The sequence below is a fragment of the Chionomys nivalis genome, chromosome 6 (assembly GCF_950005125.1).
Source record: "Chionomys nivalis chromosome 6, mChiNiv1.1, whole genome shotgun sequence".
NCBI classification, from domain to species: Eukaryota; Metazoa; Chordata; class Mammalia; order Rodentia; family Cricetidae; genus Chionomys; species Chionomys nivalis.
Genome location: NC_080091.1, coordinates 54,397,345 through 54,412,223, shown reverse-complemented (window position 1 = coordinate 54,412,223; position 14,879 = coordinate 54,397,345). Strand labels below are relative to the sequence as shown.

Sequence of the window (14,879 nt, the reverse complement as noted above, 5' to 3'; positions counted from 1 at the left end):
AGCTAAGGCTGAGACAGAATCGCAAATGCCCTGGGGCCTGGAGAGATTATTTATTTCTCTCAAGAGCTGGCTTCTCTAAATATGGAGGTTTCTCTCTCCACACCACAATGGTACCACGTCTTTAACACCTCTGCCAACCCCCATCCCTCTCATCCAGGGTCCCAAGTCACAACCATCCAGGGTTTGCATAGATCATTTTAACATACGCCTTCCCAGCTGTGGTTTAGAAATAGCTTAGAACGAGGTTCAGGAGCACAGGGTTTGGGTAGAAGTCGCTTAAAAGTTTTAATCCAATATTACCTGGCTTTTCTCTTACATATTACCCTTTTTTTAATCAGTGCTTTCTCGTTCTTTTGTTTTAAATGAATGCCTGTTACTTTAATTATTGTGGCATACACTGCCTGTGTCATTAATTCTGAGGATTCAAAAATTGCATTTTAGTTTGCTTTTTGAGTGTCAGTGTCTGTGTGTATACAGTGGTGTATACTTGTGATCCATGATGCACTTGTGGAAGTCAGAAGAAAATCTGTTTATTCCACTGTACATGTAACAGGGATTTCAATCATGAGGTTTTGTTTGTTTGTTTGTTTGTTTGTTTCTTCGAGGTAGGGTTTTTCTGTGTAACAGCCTTAATTTTCCTGGAACTTACTTTGTAGACCAGGCTGGCCCTAAACTCACAGAGATTCACTTGCCTCTGCCTTCGGAGTGGTGAATTAAAGGTGTGCACCACCATGCCCAGCTAAAAACGAGTTTGTAAGAGTATCTTCAGTCATGAAAATATGAAATACAATTTGGATGGCTCTGAAGTGTTTTTAAACGTTTGTTTAGTTTATCAACCTTACTGTTCCTCATTCCTCCCACACCCTCAATCGAATCTAGTTTCTAGAAACGTCAGTATTTCTTTTATAGCACGATTAGACGACGGCTTACGAGAGCCGTGGCTTTGTAGTTTTTCGTGGCATAGGAATGGATTCACCCAGCCTGTCTAACTTGCAAAATTCTGAGAGTGGTGTCGTTCGTTCTCACGCACACCGACTGTCCTGTCTTCTGTTGTACAGCTTCTAACTTCAGTGCTGCTTCGTAATGGGACCTTGATGTATGAACATAAAACCATAATTGAAGATCTAGACTTAAAATTCAACCCCAGATTGTACGTGGGCCCACGACAGCACTTCCTGATAAACTCATGGCGTCTTCCTTCCCTAGCAGCTGGAGGTTTCTGTCTGCTAATGTTAGGAGGGCACCAGCATGGACAGGCATCGTAGCATACTGGAGGAGTAGAAGAAGACAACCACACATTATCGGGTAGATTTTCAGAAAACTCCCCAGAGCTTCCCAGAGGAAGGAGAGGGGTCTAGATTTATACTTCTCTGTACCACTAGAGGCCAGTAAATTACCTACTCCGTGTCTTGTGGTCCTCAGGGAAGGATCCGTGAACAGAGAAACTTAAACCTAGCTATATTTTCATTTCATTTATTATGGAACAGCTGTTGTGAGCACCTTGCCATGTGAGCCTTCTGGGAACCGCAGGCCAGGATGGAGGTTGAAGTACAAGATGATTTACTGGGGAAAAATGACTGAAAAAGAAAAATGAAGGAAAACAGGAGGTGGTGAGGGTCCAAGTTGAGCATATCTGAAAGCAGAGGCAAGAAGGACACAGGGTAGGCGACACCTTTACTTTCCCTACAGCTATGAGCTGGTTTTGACTGGCCCAGCACAAGTTGTCAGTGTGGGGACTGCCCAGGGGACATTGTGTGCTGGGCAGATGGCTGGAATTCTATGCTACGGTTCTCAGCCCACGGACTGGGCTCTGCTTACAGAATGAGCACCTTCAGAAAACTGAAAAGGAGAAAGATTCTCTCCAGGCCTGCAGCTGGGCCCTTTCTGCCAACAGCTACCCTGCTGGATGACTTAGTGAGAGGGGACACGCAGCACCGCAGTGGCCGCAGATGACACGTTCTGTACTGATGATGGCATTAGCATCTGATCTCAGCTGGTGGGTAGGATCGCCAGTGTGAACGAACCGCCTACTGCCTAACTAGTCACACAGATTTTTATTACCGTTTTGGAGGCTTTGGTACGATCTTTGTCCTGAGGTTTTCAGGAATGATGAGGAAATCCACTTGAGGGGTAGATGTTCTCCAGTGTGGTTTGTCTTTCTCTCTGTGAGATTTACCAGTAATGGTCAAACAAGAAAAAATACACGCATCGTATAGATCTTACCGTGGCTGCACTTTACGAGTTGTATGTTCAGTGAGCGGAGTAATGGCAAACCAAAACATACTGTAACCTGGAACACCTTTCTGCAGAAGTGAATGGATGGATTCATCTAATCCAGTGGACCCATGGTGAACAAAGGGCTCAGCTGGGTATAATGGGCTCTGGACTAGACAGAGTGTTGAGCAATGTTAGGCTTACGGTTTCCTCAGCAGAAAAACAAACAAGCAAACAAACAAACCAAAACAGTAGCAGCAGCAACAACAACAACAAAAAACCCCAAAGCTCTGCCATTCATTTCTAAGGAGTTTCATTCCTGACTTTAGCTGAGGGCAGTTGGCCATAAAGGTTTTGGGTGTATGCCAAAAGAGACGAATGACTCACCAGGCTCTAAGCCTGCTTTCCTTTCATTACACTATGGGAAAGGTTGTAGGAAGGGCATACGTTATTCTACATAATAAACTTGATGAGTATCAATTTGTACTATACCTTGTATTACAAGAGTAAATTAGACTTGTCAATGCATGGAAGCTTACTGTGTGAATATATGCCTTACCCCCCCTCCCCCCCGCCTCCAAACGCTTTGCATTAGGTGACTTTGCACGTGTGTTCCTCTTGACTGTTCCTCCCAAGCCCTTGGATTGCAGGCTTGTCCCACCCTATCTAGTTTATGTGGTGTCAGTTCTTGAACCTAGAACTTTGTGAGTGACAGGCAAGCATTCTGTCAAGTAACCTACATCCCGAGCTCCTGTGCCTTGATCTGTGTGACTCTCGAGGGAGTTTTATTTCCTAGAATCTGTAGTACTTGATTGTCAATACTAATTTGGTAGGCAGGTAAAAAAAGAGCCCATTATTGGTAATATTACATAACATAGTAATATTTAGCCATTAGCTTTTACAATAATTTTGCCATATTCATATAGTTATGTGACATGTAGCATGTCATATATTTTACCTAAGTGCATGCATCTGTGTAGGATGGGTTTTCTAAGAAGCAATCAAAGTGTTTTCATTGGTACGTTTCCCTGCCACAGTGGTTCGGTTGATGCATTGTAAAAATGTGAGCGATTGTTTCCTCCATAATAGGTTATATTTTCCCATGGTAATAAGTGCTTTATAGTATCTTGATTAAGTCTATATTTTCTTCTGATTGAGGATGCACATTCGCCAATAAAGTAATGAACTTTTGTTGTTTTCTTCTTCTTCTTTTTTTTTTTTGTTTTAAGGAGACATGGGTCCTTTTAAGGAGACATTTGTCCTTGACCTCCTGGCCTCACATGAGCAATCATTTTTTTCTCAACCACCTCATAAATGATCCTTTTTTATATGTTATGTGTTTGCTCTCATTTTTACATGTACCGAGTTGTCTGTTCAGTCTTTGCTCATTTTTCTGTTATGGATTCTCTGATTTGCACTCTGATTTCATCTTCCTGTGGCCCTGTCTGCATTTTTCTGGTCTTATGACACCTCTCACTGGATTTGGGCCTGCTGTTATTCTGAATGGTCTTATTTCTAGGTCCTTAATTACATCTGCACAAATATATCTTCACTTTGGTCCTAAGAGGTCCCTTTCCAGATAACAGGTAAACCCATCTGCCATCCCATTCTATCTGTCCTAGCTTCATTTCAGGTGCTGGGATGAAACACTCTGACACAATGCAATTTAGAGGAAGAAGGGTCTTGCTGCAACGCATACTTCCCGGTTAGAGTTCTATTGTCACAGCAAAGTCAAGGTAGGAACTTCAAGTAGCTAGAGAAGAACAAGAAAAGTGCCTGCATGCCCGCTTGTGCTCAGTTTGATTCATCCACTCTCATCCAGATCAGCATGCTCAGTGGGCAGGGTCTTCCCACATCGGTCAACTTAAGACAAACCGCCTACAGACATGCCCACAGACCAACCTCGCTGAGATGCTCTTCTCATGTGATTCTGGGTTGGGTCAAGTTGACAATTAAAATTAAGCATGACGATCCCCATTCAGTGCCCTTCCCTAACCCCATTGGATTGCTAACCTGGATTTCCCCGCTAGCAGCCAGGATCCCACACTATGTTCCTGAGGTCAATAGTGCTCTGGAAGTGTGTTTGCAAGTTCCTTTGGCAAAGGAAATTATATTGTGACTACTCTTGCCTTTCAGGGAGCAGTTCCCATTCAGGGTCTGATCCATTTTATGTCTAATAGTAGCAATCATCTGAGGACATCTAATCCCTCTCATTCCTTCTGCTTTTGATTTAAAGTCTGTCTGGTTCTTCTTTTATACCTGAGTGTAGATGATATAGGGCGCTAACTTGGCCTTGTGCGCAACGGCAGTGGCTATCAGACTCCTCCATCTAGTTTCTGAACTGAAGAGGTGGATGCTGAACAACATTCTGCTCATTGTCTGTAGATTGTGTCTTGTTTCCATCATTAATGTAGAACAGGAACGGGTCTATAGAAGCTCTATAACTCTGGCCGAGTTTGAAATTTCAAAGGTGTCAGCGAAAAATATTGATTATGAATGGGTTTTAGGTTCATCGTGATATATGATACTAAGCACCTGCTGGTTCCACAGCCCCCCATTTCAAAATTGAGTATAAAAGCTGTCTGCAGAGTAGATTTATTCTTTCCGATCCTGTTTTCCTGCACAAAATCCTTAAACACATCCAGTAATGTGTAGACGGAATATATTAACTCAAGGTTGTAAACTATATTTTAAGGTTACAGTTATAACTTTTTAAGTGTGATGAAATGTCTTCCTTTTTACTTTCCTCAATAAAACCTATCATTTATTGCGGTAAAGCCTTTATGACTGAGGAAATGACAGTCCCATTGCTGAAGCTATTCCACATCACAGGCAGAGCCAGTCAGTGGCCACCAGTTCTGGGCAAGTTTCTTCCATATCTCGGTATCTTTCTTCACTCAGAAATGGCATCTAGAGCTGGGTGGAGTGTGTATTTTCCCCCTTATTTTGGGGTTATTGCTTACATATTCTTAGCCACGGTCAAACTAAGCAGCTTTGCCTATTAGAACATAAATCAGTATGGAAAGTAAAAGAAGCAGGAGGGATTTCGGTAATCATTTTGACTCAATATCCGCTTTTTTAGTGTTAAGGATATCGAAGGCTATTAGAGAGTGAAGTGGCTGGCACAGCCCCAGTCATCTTGGTAGAGTTTCTGTTAATGCCTGGGCTCCGAACCTGATTGTTCTCTCTACTTCTTTTGGTGCATGTTAAGGTCACAATGTCAGTCACTGTATGAGCATTGCTTTAGCTAAACAAACAAACAAATAAACAGGACTCTGAATCTCAAAGCACTCAGCATTTCTTTTAGCTTTTACTTCTGAGACTGTACATATACTCAAAATTAACTCAGTTTACAGCAAAAAATACTTAAGATTCTTTCATATGTTTACCACCAGGAGGGAGAGTGAGAAACCATGAAAGTAAGAGTCTCCCTGTAGATATTTCAGAATTTTTACTATTGAGTATAAATAGTCAAAGAGAAGAGAATGACAGCCTTGTCACTGAGATAACTAACCATGTGCCCATGCATGCCTTCTGGGTCTTTGCTATTTTTCTTGTTTTTGGCTACATCTAGATTTTTTTCTGTCTGTGGTATTAAGTTTGTTGTTTGCTCTTAATTGATGTGATCATTTCCTTGCCCTCAGGTGGCAGCTTTACTGCATGTCTAAACTGCTTTGTTGAGTTGTATTTGTCCCCTGCTCGTGGCCCTTTGGTAGCCTTGAGCATATTTGTTCGTTATATGCATCACATTGAGATTATGGTGTCAGGATGCACTTGGTCTTGTACTCTATGCTATATTTGGTGACTGTGGGCTGAGACTCTGGATGTCCAGTGATAAGGATTGGGGTTCTTGCTCTGAACTACCTGGTTGTTGGAGAAGCCTGTTGGCACAGGGACTTTGGGGCCATATGTGTGAGTCAGGTTTTCCTTGCCTGAGTCAACTACCTTTCTTTTTAAGAACTTTATCATTTTCACTGAAGAAAACACTATTGTATTTTAGTTAGAATGTTTTGCACCTCATTTTTTCCAGTCCTAATATTTGGACTTTGTCTTTGCTTCAGTGATGCCTTGGAGTCGGACAGAAGGCTACCTAATGGGATACTTTGATCGCAAGGTACAAAGTGAACTGAGAAGGGTGCCTATACTTCAGATTCGGGCAAATGAATCCTGTATCTTAATGGCTGCTCACTGGGTGTGCCATGCCTTTTAAAATTCCCTGGTAGTGTTGTGAGCCTGTCCTTATGCTTTGGAGTTAGGAAACTCTTGCAGGAGACCAAGGTAACTAGAAAGTGCTAGAGCTGTGGCCTGAGTGGGGCAGGCTTGACCTGGTGCTCTTAAGCGTGTCACAGTAGCTGCTCTGTCTGCTGTATTTGTCCCAGGGCTGGGATCTCTCCCTTTCTCTTTCCCGCCCTCCTTCTCTCCCTGTCTTTTTCTTCTTCCTTTTACAAATCTGACATATCCAAAGAAGGTTAGATAACAGCTGGCTATTTTTTTTACTTGCTTTATCAATTAATTTATAATATACAGAGATGCATACTTGCAGTCTTGCTTTCCAGAGTACCCCATTAGTCTTCACGTCTACACATAATGACTCTTCTGCCTGTTGCAAATGCTGTTCCTGAGAGGCAACACCATGTGAGATGCAGTTTTCTGCCCTCAATGACACTTGTGTGGCTTCGGCCAACTTTGTTGCATGTTGAGGAATATGGGCAGAGAAGACATTGCTTGGGTTCAAAATCTGGCTGATGGAGCTGAAATGTGGCTCCCCAGTTAAGAGTGCTCATGCAGAGGACCTGAGTTCGGTTCCCAGCAGCAGTTTCGGGGGTTTACACTGCCTGTGAACTCTAGCTCCGTGATCGCCGCCTCCTGGCCTCCCAGGGCACTTGCACGTATGCAGTGTGTACACACTGACACAATTATGCATAAAAGTGAAAATAAATCTTCAAGATCTGATTGCTGATTGCTAACGTCATCTGGCAGTTTACCTAGTTGTTGTTGTTCTTCTTCTTCCTCCCCCGCCCCACCCCGAGATTGGTTTTCTCTGTGTAACAGCCCTAAGCTGTCCTGGAACTAACTCTTGTAGACCAGGCTGGCCTCAAACTCACAGAGATCCATCTGGCTCTGCTTCCCAAGTGCTGGGATTAAAGGCATGCACTGCCACACTGCCTCCAGTGTGCTGAGTTCTTGACTCAAATTTCTCATTTTCTTCTCATCTTGATCACCCTCTTGAACCAGATACTGTAGCGTCTTCAGTTTGTTTCTGGAAACCAGCGTTCAGGTGCTGAACACTGTAGAAAATTCTAGACTACTAAAGGAAGGAGCATAAAATACGTACAGTCTCTTTTTATGGGGAGTTCTATCAGGGACGCCGCCCATCTGTGGCTCTTTGAAAGCAGGTTTTTTGTTTTTATTTTGTCCTTTGGTGAACAATCTCGTGGCATGTAAGGTTAGCCATGATGGCGCAGCTACTGGGACAGTGAGCGCTCAGGCAAAGCAGGCATTCACACACATAGATAGTATATCTGCATACTTCACACTACAGGTGAGATCTAGCATGTTCAGCATGGGTTTTCTAATATATTTCTTTGTAAGATAGGTAATTTTGGGATCTCATGTCATGTTTTCTATTACGTTTCTAGTTGTAACAGGTATTTAAGTTCCTAAGTTGACCAACTCTACCCTATATTGATTCTGTCGTTATTGTCTGTTCAGTTTTGTTCCCCTTTTCATTTTCACCGAAGTGTGACAAGATTGACATAAGATGGGACAAGACCTGGAAGCTCTTTGGGAGAGAACCTACCTTGTTCCGTACTGCCTAAGAAATTCTGGTTAGGGCAGTGGTGGCGCACGCCTTTAATCCCAGCACTTGGGAGGCAGAGGCAGGCGGATCTCTGTGAGTTCGAGACCAGCCTGGTCTACAAGAGCTAGTTCCAGGACAGGCTCCAAAACCACAGAGAAACCTTGTCTCGAAAAACCAAAAAAAAAAAAAAAAAAAAGAAAAAGAAAAAGAAAAAAAAAAGAAATTCTGGTTAACGATGTCTGAGAATTTCTTCTATTACATCTAATCAAAATGAGCTCAGTTCCTTTGATACTGATGGTGTGTGCTTAGACAAGTCACATATTTATTTATTTTTTTCTTGTCATTTTTAGGATTCTGAGCAACAACAAGATATCCGAGCTGAAGAATGGTTCGTTTTCTGGGTTAAGTCTCCTCGAAAGATTGTGAGTATTCTCTCATGGTCGTTTCTTATTTTATGTAATTAATGTATTTTCATTGTAAGCCTGCCGAAGGAACTCCCAACAATTTTTTTAAAAAAAAAATTCCCAACATTTTATTATGTTGAACTTCAGGAAGTGACATTTCAAAGAGAAGCAATCACATAGTCCGAGGTCAGTACGCTTTCTGGGAATAGCCAGACAGTAATTCCAGTTAGCCTCTGTGGGCTCTCCGTTGGATCACAGTGTCTGCACTGTGCCCGTGAAGTGGTAAAGCAATCTAGACAGCAATGAGTCAGTACTTACTGATGTGTTGTACACGACAGCACGGGGGTAATGAAGGAGCTCATGCAGATCTCTTCCAATAAAGCTGTTTACTAGACAAGCCATGGACCACAGTCTGCTGACCACTTGCCAGCTGAACAGGGGTGATGTTTTCAAATGATGCCTCCTAATACGACGTGTGTCTTAGACGTAAAACAGAGTACAAGCGTATCAAGGGGGATTGCCTAAGTAAACTGGTGTTTCCGTCAGTATCGTGGAACATGGTCATGTGTTCTTAGAAGTTTTCTCTTGAGCTGATGTAGCACAGGCACTCATTTTGGTAGATTTGGGGAAATAGATATGCTGTTTGCTTGTGTTCTGAACGGTGTTAAAGGATCCTGTTTAAAACTGACCTGGTACACACTCATTTACAATAAAACTTAAAAGTACATAAGGGAGCCACACCGTGCATGCACAGTTTTTTATGGGAAGTTAAAGCCTAGCCTTATTTTCTCAATTCTTTTGGCTCTTCCTGATATTCTGACCTTCTCTTCCCAGTTTTCCCTTCCCCATTCATCCAGTGGCTTCCACAGTCAAACTCCATGGCTTTTGATTGCTTAGGTTGCTAAGGTTGCTTCAGCATATACCATCTAGAGTTCTGTGTCCTTTTGTTCATGGCTTTGTTCTTTTCATTTTACTACATTTTTAAGTTCGGTTATGTGTATATAATTATCAATATCCATTATATGCAGCATTCCATATACATAAGTATATGCATACTTTATGCATACGTGTACAAGCATGTGAATATGCAGGGACACACCACACACACATACACACACACACACCCATAAAATCTTTCTTGGCCCTTCAGGACTTATAGTGCTTACATTCTTCTACTGTTTCTGTTGACGTATTCCTGGCATAGTCCTCACAATCCATGAGTCTTGCGGATGCTGGCTGTATCCTCAATTCCAGACCTGACTGTGCCAACTCGTCCTTCGTACACATTCTGTGGTTGTTTCAGCAATGGGTGTTTGGATAAGTTTGACTGAGTGGAGATGTGCCTGGGGTTTGAGGGAAGGAATTTCCTTACTGTCAGGAGGAACGAAGGAACCTGCGCTTGCTAGGACCAGGGCGTCAGAGAGCGGGTGAGGAGTAACTCTCAGCGGTGGGGAGACAGCGCTGAATCCACAGCAGTCAGTATTAGAATGGAGAAGGCAACATCTTCCCATTGACCCTTCTTCCTTGGAAAACAGTGTTGTTGGCAGATATCCCAGCATGCAGCACAATGCGAGGCATTTAGTATTTGCTGAGCTGATAATTGGAGAAATTCGTGTGGTTAACGGAAGGGATACAGGCCCTTGCGGTTTTTTGGTGGTGTCTGTCGTATAGAGAAACACTCTGCCTGGCTTCATGTGATTGTTCATGTGCACCATAAACAATGTAGTCACCATGGCTAGTACTCTGTGTTGCACTGTGACGTATGCTTTTCGTCCACATCATTTTAATTTCCTTTGTCTTTGACTGTATTTTCTGCCTTTTGTGATAATAAATCTCTATATATAGTTGAAACAAATTGAGTTGCCATTGTGGGTATTAAGATGAGTTAAATGTTTTAACCAGGGGCCTATTTATACCTGAATCCCAAAATACCACCATGCTTTTGTGAGACAAAAAAAATACATGTATACACAAGCCAGACTCTAGGGAAACTCTTAAGTTTCCTACTGATCAGTGTGATTCATTCCCAATTCTTAAATCAATGTCGTGTGTTACTTTGGGACCACTAGAATAACTTGCCATCTGGTTTCAGCTGACGCCAGAGTCTCTCTAGCCCCTAACTGAATAGGTGCCTTGGAGAAAGAGCTCTTGGCTTCTAAGGAGATACAAGAATACAGTGCTTGTTCCTTGGTTCTCTTTCTTGTAGTTGTGCCCAGAGGAATTTGGGCACCGGGGATACCATGTCATGAATGAGGAACATGCATTTCCCTGTGGGGGATGGTGGCTCTGAGAGGTATATGGAGCTAGCCACATCTGCTCGGCTTCTCCATTTCCTTTAATGTGCGATGATAGTTTTATTATTATTACTACATTAGAGATGGGGACTTAGTTTGTAGTCCTGGCCTTGAACTTGGCCAAGAGCCCCCTGCCTTCTGAGTGCTGGGATGACAGGTGTGCATTGCCATACCCAGCTGAGGTGAGGCTTGGGCTGCTTGCATTTAAAGGTACCTCATTCCTTATTTTATGTATTCATTCCTAAAGACGTCGGTGCTTTCGCCCTTTGGTTGCCATGGTAAAACACCATGATCAAGGCAGCCTAGAGAGGAGTTTCTTTAGGTCGCTGGTTTCGTATGGATAAGAGTCGGCTGTGACTGAGAAGCTTGGCGGCCAGAGGACAGCGTAGCCCCTGGAACGGGAAGCTGACAGCTCACATCTGCAACCTTAAGCATGGAGCAGAGAGGACAGCCTGGAAGTTGGTGGGGCTCTTTGCTCTCAAAGCACTCTGATGTCATAGTTCTTCAGCAGTTCAGCAAAGCCACACTACCTAACTCCCCCTACACACACACACACACACACACACACACACACAGTACCACCAACTGAGGACTGAGTGCTCAGATGCCTGTGGAAGACATTTCTCATTCAGGCCACTGCACTGATTCTTCTGTTGCCGCCGAGGAGAGAGTCGAGAGATTTCTTTTGGCTTACAGTCCCAGAGGTACCGTTCGCTGAGGCAGGGACATCATGGTAGCTAGGACAGGCTGAGAGGCAGGGACAGCTGCTGGAGGCTGCGTGAGCTGAGCTTGTCCGTGATCAGTCACATAGTGATGGCTGACAGGAAGTTCCATCTGAAGCAGACTGGCTGTAACCCTGAAAATCCAGTTGTGAATGACACATCTCAGCCAGCTATGCCCCAACCTGTAGAGGGGTTTTGCAGCCTCTCAAAACAGTGCCACTAGCTGGAGACCAAGTGTCCACACACATAAGCCTGAGGGAGGACATTCCCTCATGAGACTAGGCACTTAAAAAAGGCTTCTTTTTAGGTATTTTTTTTTTTTTGGTGTGTGTGTGTGTGTGTGTGTGTGTGTGGTTTAGCCCTGCATCCTGAAGTTGGACTACTGTGTACTGTGTACTAGACACACTTTGTATTGTTCGGGAGAGAAATACTAAATGAGAGGGTCTGACTATAAATATCTTTTGGCAGTGTCTGATTAATATGGCTATTATTAAATATTATATAATATGTCAAGAATTTTTATTGTTTAAGAAAAAATGTATCTTTAAATCATATTATAGTACTCAGTTACTCATGCGAGGTATTTTGTAGAAACACACACAGTTTATCACTGACCACAGATTTATGAGCTGCTTGGTTCCTCGTGTAGAAGCTGCTTAGACTCTGAGAAGAAAAACTTATGCTTTATAAAAGTAGGGCTGCTGTTGTATATTTCTATTTGCAGAGATTTTGTTTGTTTTGTTTATTCAAAATAAGTAGAAATCAGAGTTGTTTACTCTGAAACTCTCCTTCCTTGAGGTGTGCAGTGCGAGAGTGGGAGGCAGGACCTGGAAAGGCGAGGCTTCTGATGTATGTGCCTCCTGTTAAGATCTGATGCATTTAAGAAAGTTGGGACAAAGGGAATTTTATTATGAAAGCCTGCATACTTCTTTTTTTAATATTTATTTATTTATTATGTATACAATATTCTGTCTGTGTATATGCCTGCAGGCCAGAAGAGGGCACTAGACCCCATTACAGATGGTTGTGAGCCACCATGTGTTTGCTGGGAATTGAACTCAGGACCTTTGGAAGAGCAGGCAATGCTCTTAACCTCTGAGCCATCTCTCCAGCCCAAGCCTGCATACTTCTGAAGCATGAAAAGGACCATGTTCCCTCTCAAATCAGCAGTTTGCCCATATTCAGCAATTTAATAATGATTAACAGTTTGCTGCCCTACATTACCATTGGAATATGGCAGTACACCATGTATACATTAGAAGTTATCACATGGATGTCACTGATGGACATCATGACACTGTTGTTTCCAACAAGTGTTCATGTTGTGTGAGATGCCATGTTCTTCACCTTGTCTGGCTTGATGGCTGGCTGATTTTCTGACTCCCATAGTTGCCTGAAGTATCTGTAAAGTTAAGGGTTGCTCATGTAATTTTGTCTCTTAGCTTTGGTTATTGTTTATTCCATTTATCTGTCCACCAACCTACTCTCTGTAGATTATCCCATTTCCCGAGGCCATAGTAGACCATGGTCTGTCTGTCTGTCTTACAAGTCCCTGGTCCTACGGGACTTGATGTTAGGGATAGAAACCAGTGCCTGTAGTGTGCCAGAGAAGCTTCTTGTCACTGACTTACATGTCTAATGTGAAAATGGTCCTTTCTAGACATGTTGCAAAATGTGACCACAGTACATGAAGATGGGAAGGCTTGAATGCAGGAGCGTGAAGGAAGGGGTCATAGGAAAGATGGGCAAGGGCCACGTCTCAGGGATCAGGGCTCTTTAAAGAATTTGCATGTTTTCCTCCCTCTTGAGTAATGGGAACTTTTGGAGGTTTTAACAGAGAGACACGATCAAGACTCTGCTCAGGAAGATCACCTGCAATGGAGAATAGCTGAGGAGATAGATACACTGTTTGAAAAGTCTGCTCAATATACAGTGCAAACTGTGTTTAAAAGTCTATGTCACATAATGCCACAGGGGTTGCACAGGACCTGAGTGATTTGAAACATTATTGTCGTATACAATAATTTATTTTTCAACTTCATTTTCAAACATGCAGGGAGGCTGAAAGAATCTTCCCTCCAGCACTCTGATTTAATGATAACCAGCTTCATGGTGTGTTTGGTTATCAATTTTTCAATTGCTTTACATGTAAATTTACTTAGTTCCTTTTTATGAATTCCTGCTTCATGAAGGGTGTGCTTAAATCCTGACATCAAGAACTTGACCAAATTTTCTTCATCTTTGTGTGTGAGGCTTTATGAGGAGCAAGGATCCCTTTTGCCCCCTTTCAGTCCACATGAGCATTGGATGGGTATGAGAAAGCATCTCATATCATGGTAGATATGAAGCAGAGAAGGAGGAAGTCCTGCCCCTAGCTACTAGCTCACAGTACCTGAATGAATGACTTCTGCCATGGTGAGCAGAGACCAGCCTATCAGATTTAATGTGTGTGTGTGTGGCGGGGGGGGGGGAGAGGGAGAGGGAGGGAGGGACGGGGGGGAGAGAGAGAGAAAGAGAGAGAGAGAGAGAGAGAGAGAGAGAGAGAGAGAGGAGGGAAAGAGGGAGAGGGAGGGAGGGGGGAGAGAGGGAGAGGGAGGGACGGGGGGGAGAGAGAAAGAGAGGGAGAGAGGGAGAGAGGGAGAGAGAGAGAGAGAGAGAGAGAGAGAGAGAGAGAGAGAGAGAGAGAGAATTTTCTCAGGAAATCTTTCCAGAATGCAGCCCCTGTATTGCATTTTGGCTGCGTTGGCAATTAGAATAAGCTTTCAGAAGAGAAGAAGAAAAGCATGTGTGAGTCAGACTGCTCAGCAGTTTTCATTAGCTAGGAGAGCAGTGCTGTGGAGTGTGCCTCTCAGATGGTCAGATGGGACGGACAAAAACCCAGGACACTGATCAACTGGTGAGACTTATTCTCTGGAGTCTTTTCTTGAACATAAGTAGAAAAGGGATTCTGGTGATTTCTGAGCTGAAGTGGGTTTGAGAAGGCTACCAGATGACTGTGTCTGAGTCTTAGAGACTTCCTGACCATGGGTTCAACTGTCCTTGGTAGAACTATAGTTCTTAGATATGCACGGTGCAGGGTAACTCCATGTTGTAGGAGTGGGTATTGTCAAATTTCAGGATCCATTTTCAGGATGGCCTTTCACATCCCGAGTGAACTGGAAGGGACTCTGGAATCAATAACCTGTCATTCTGACTTGGTGAACATTCATCTAGCACATCTCTGTTGTTTGGTCATCAGTGTGCATGTGGCCAAGCCATGTGTGAAAACAGGAGGCACAGGAGATTCAAGAATAGCTCTGTAGGGGCAAGGTTGTTATCATTGAGATGGACTTGGGGGGAAGACTTTCTGTTTGTTGCCCTCTGTCTTGCTGACAGATGACCAGAGGACACTCAGTGGACAAGGCTATGTGTTGGTCCTGACACACAGGCTTACTTAGGGCATCTG

At 43.3% G+C, this 14,879-nt stretch overlaps 1 protein-coding gene across 1 annotated transcript in view; it reads left to right on the top strand.

Annotated features, from left to right (window-relative positions):
* Adgra3 (adhesion G protein-coupled receptor A3) overlaps nucleotides 1–14,879 on the top strand; it is a 101,580-nt gene that overhangs the window by 24,015 nt on the left and 62,686 nt on the right. Inside the window, exon 2 of the mRNA XM_057772703.1 lies at nucleotides 8,365–8,436. Coding sequence (XP_057628686.1) covers nucleotides 8,365–8,436 — 72 coding nt within the window. The remainder of the gene's footprint in view (nucleotides 1–8,364; nucleotides 8,437–14,879) is intronic.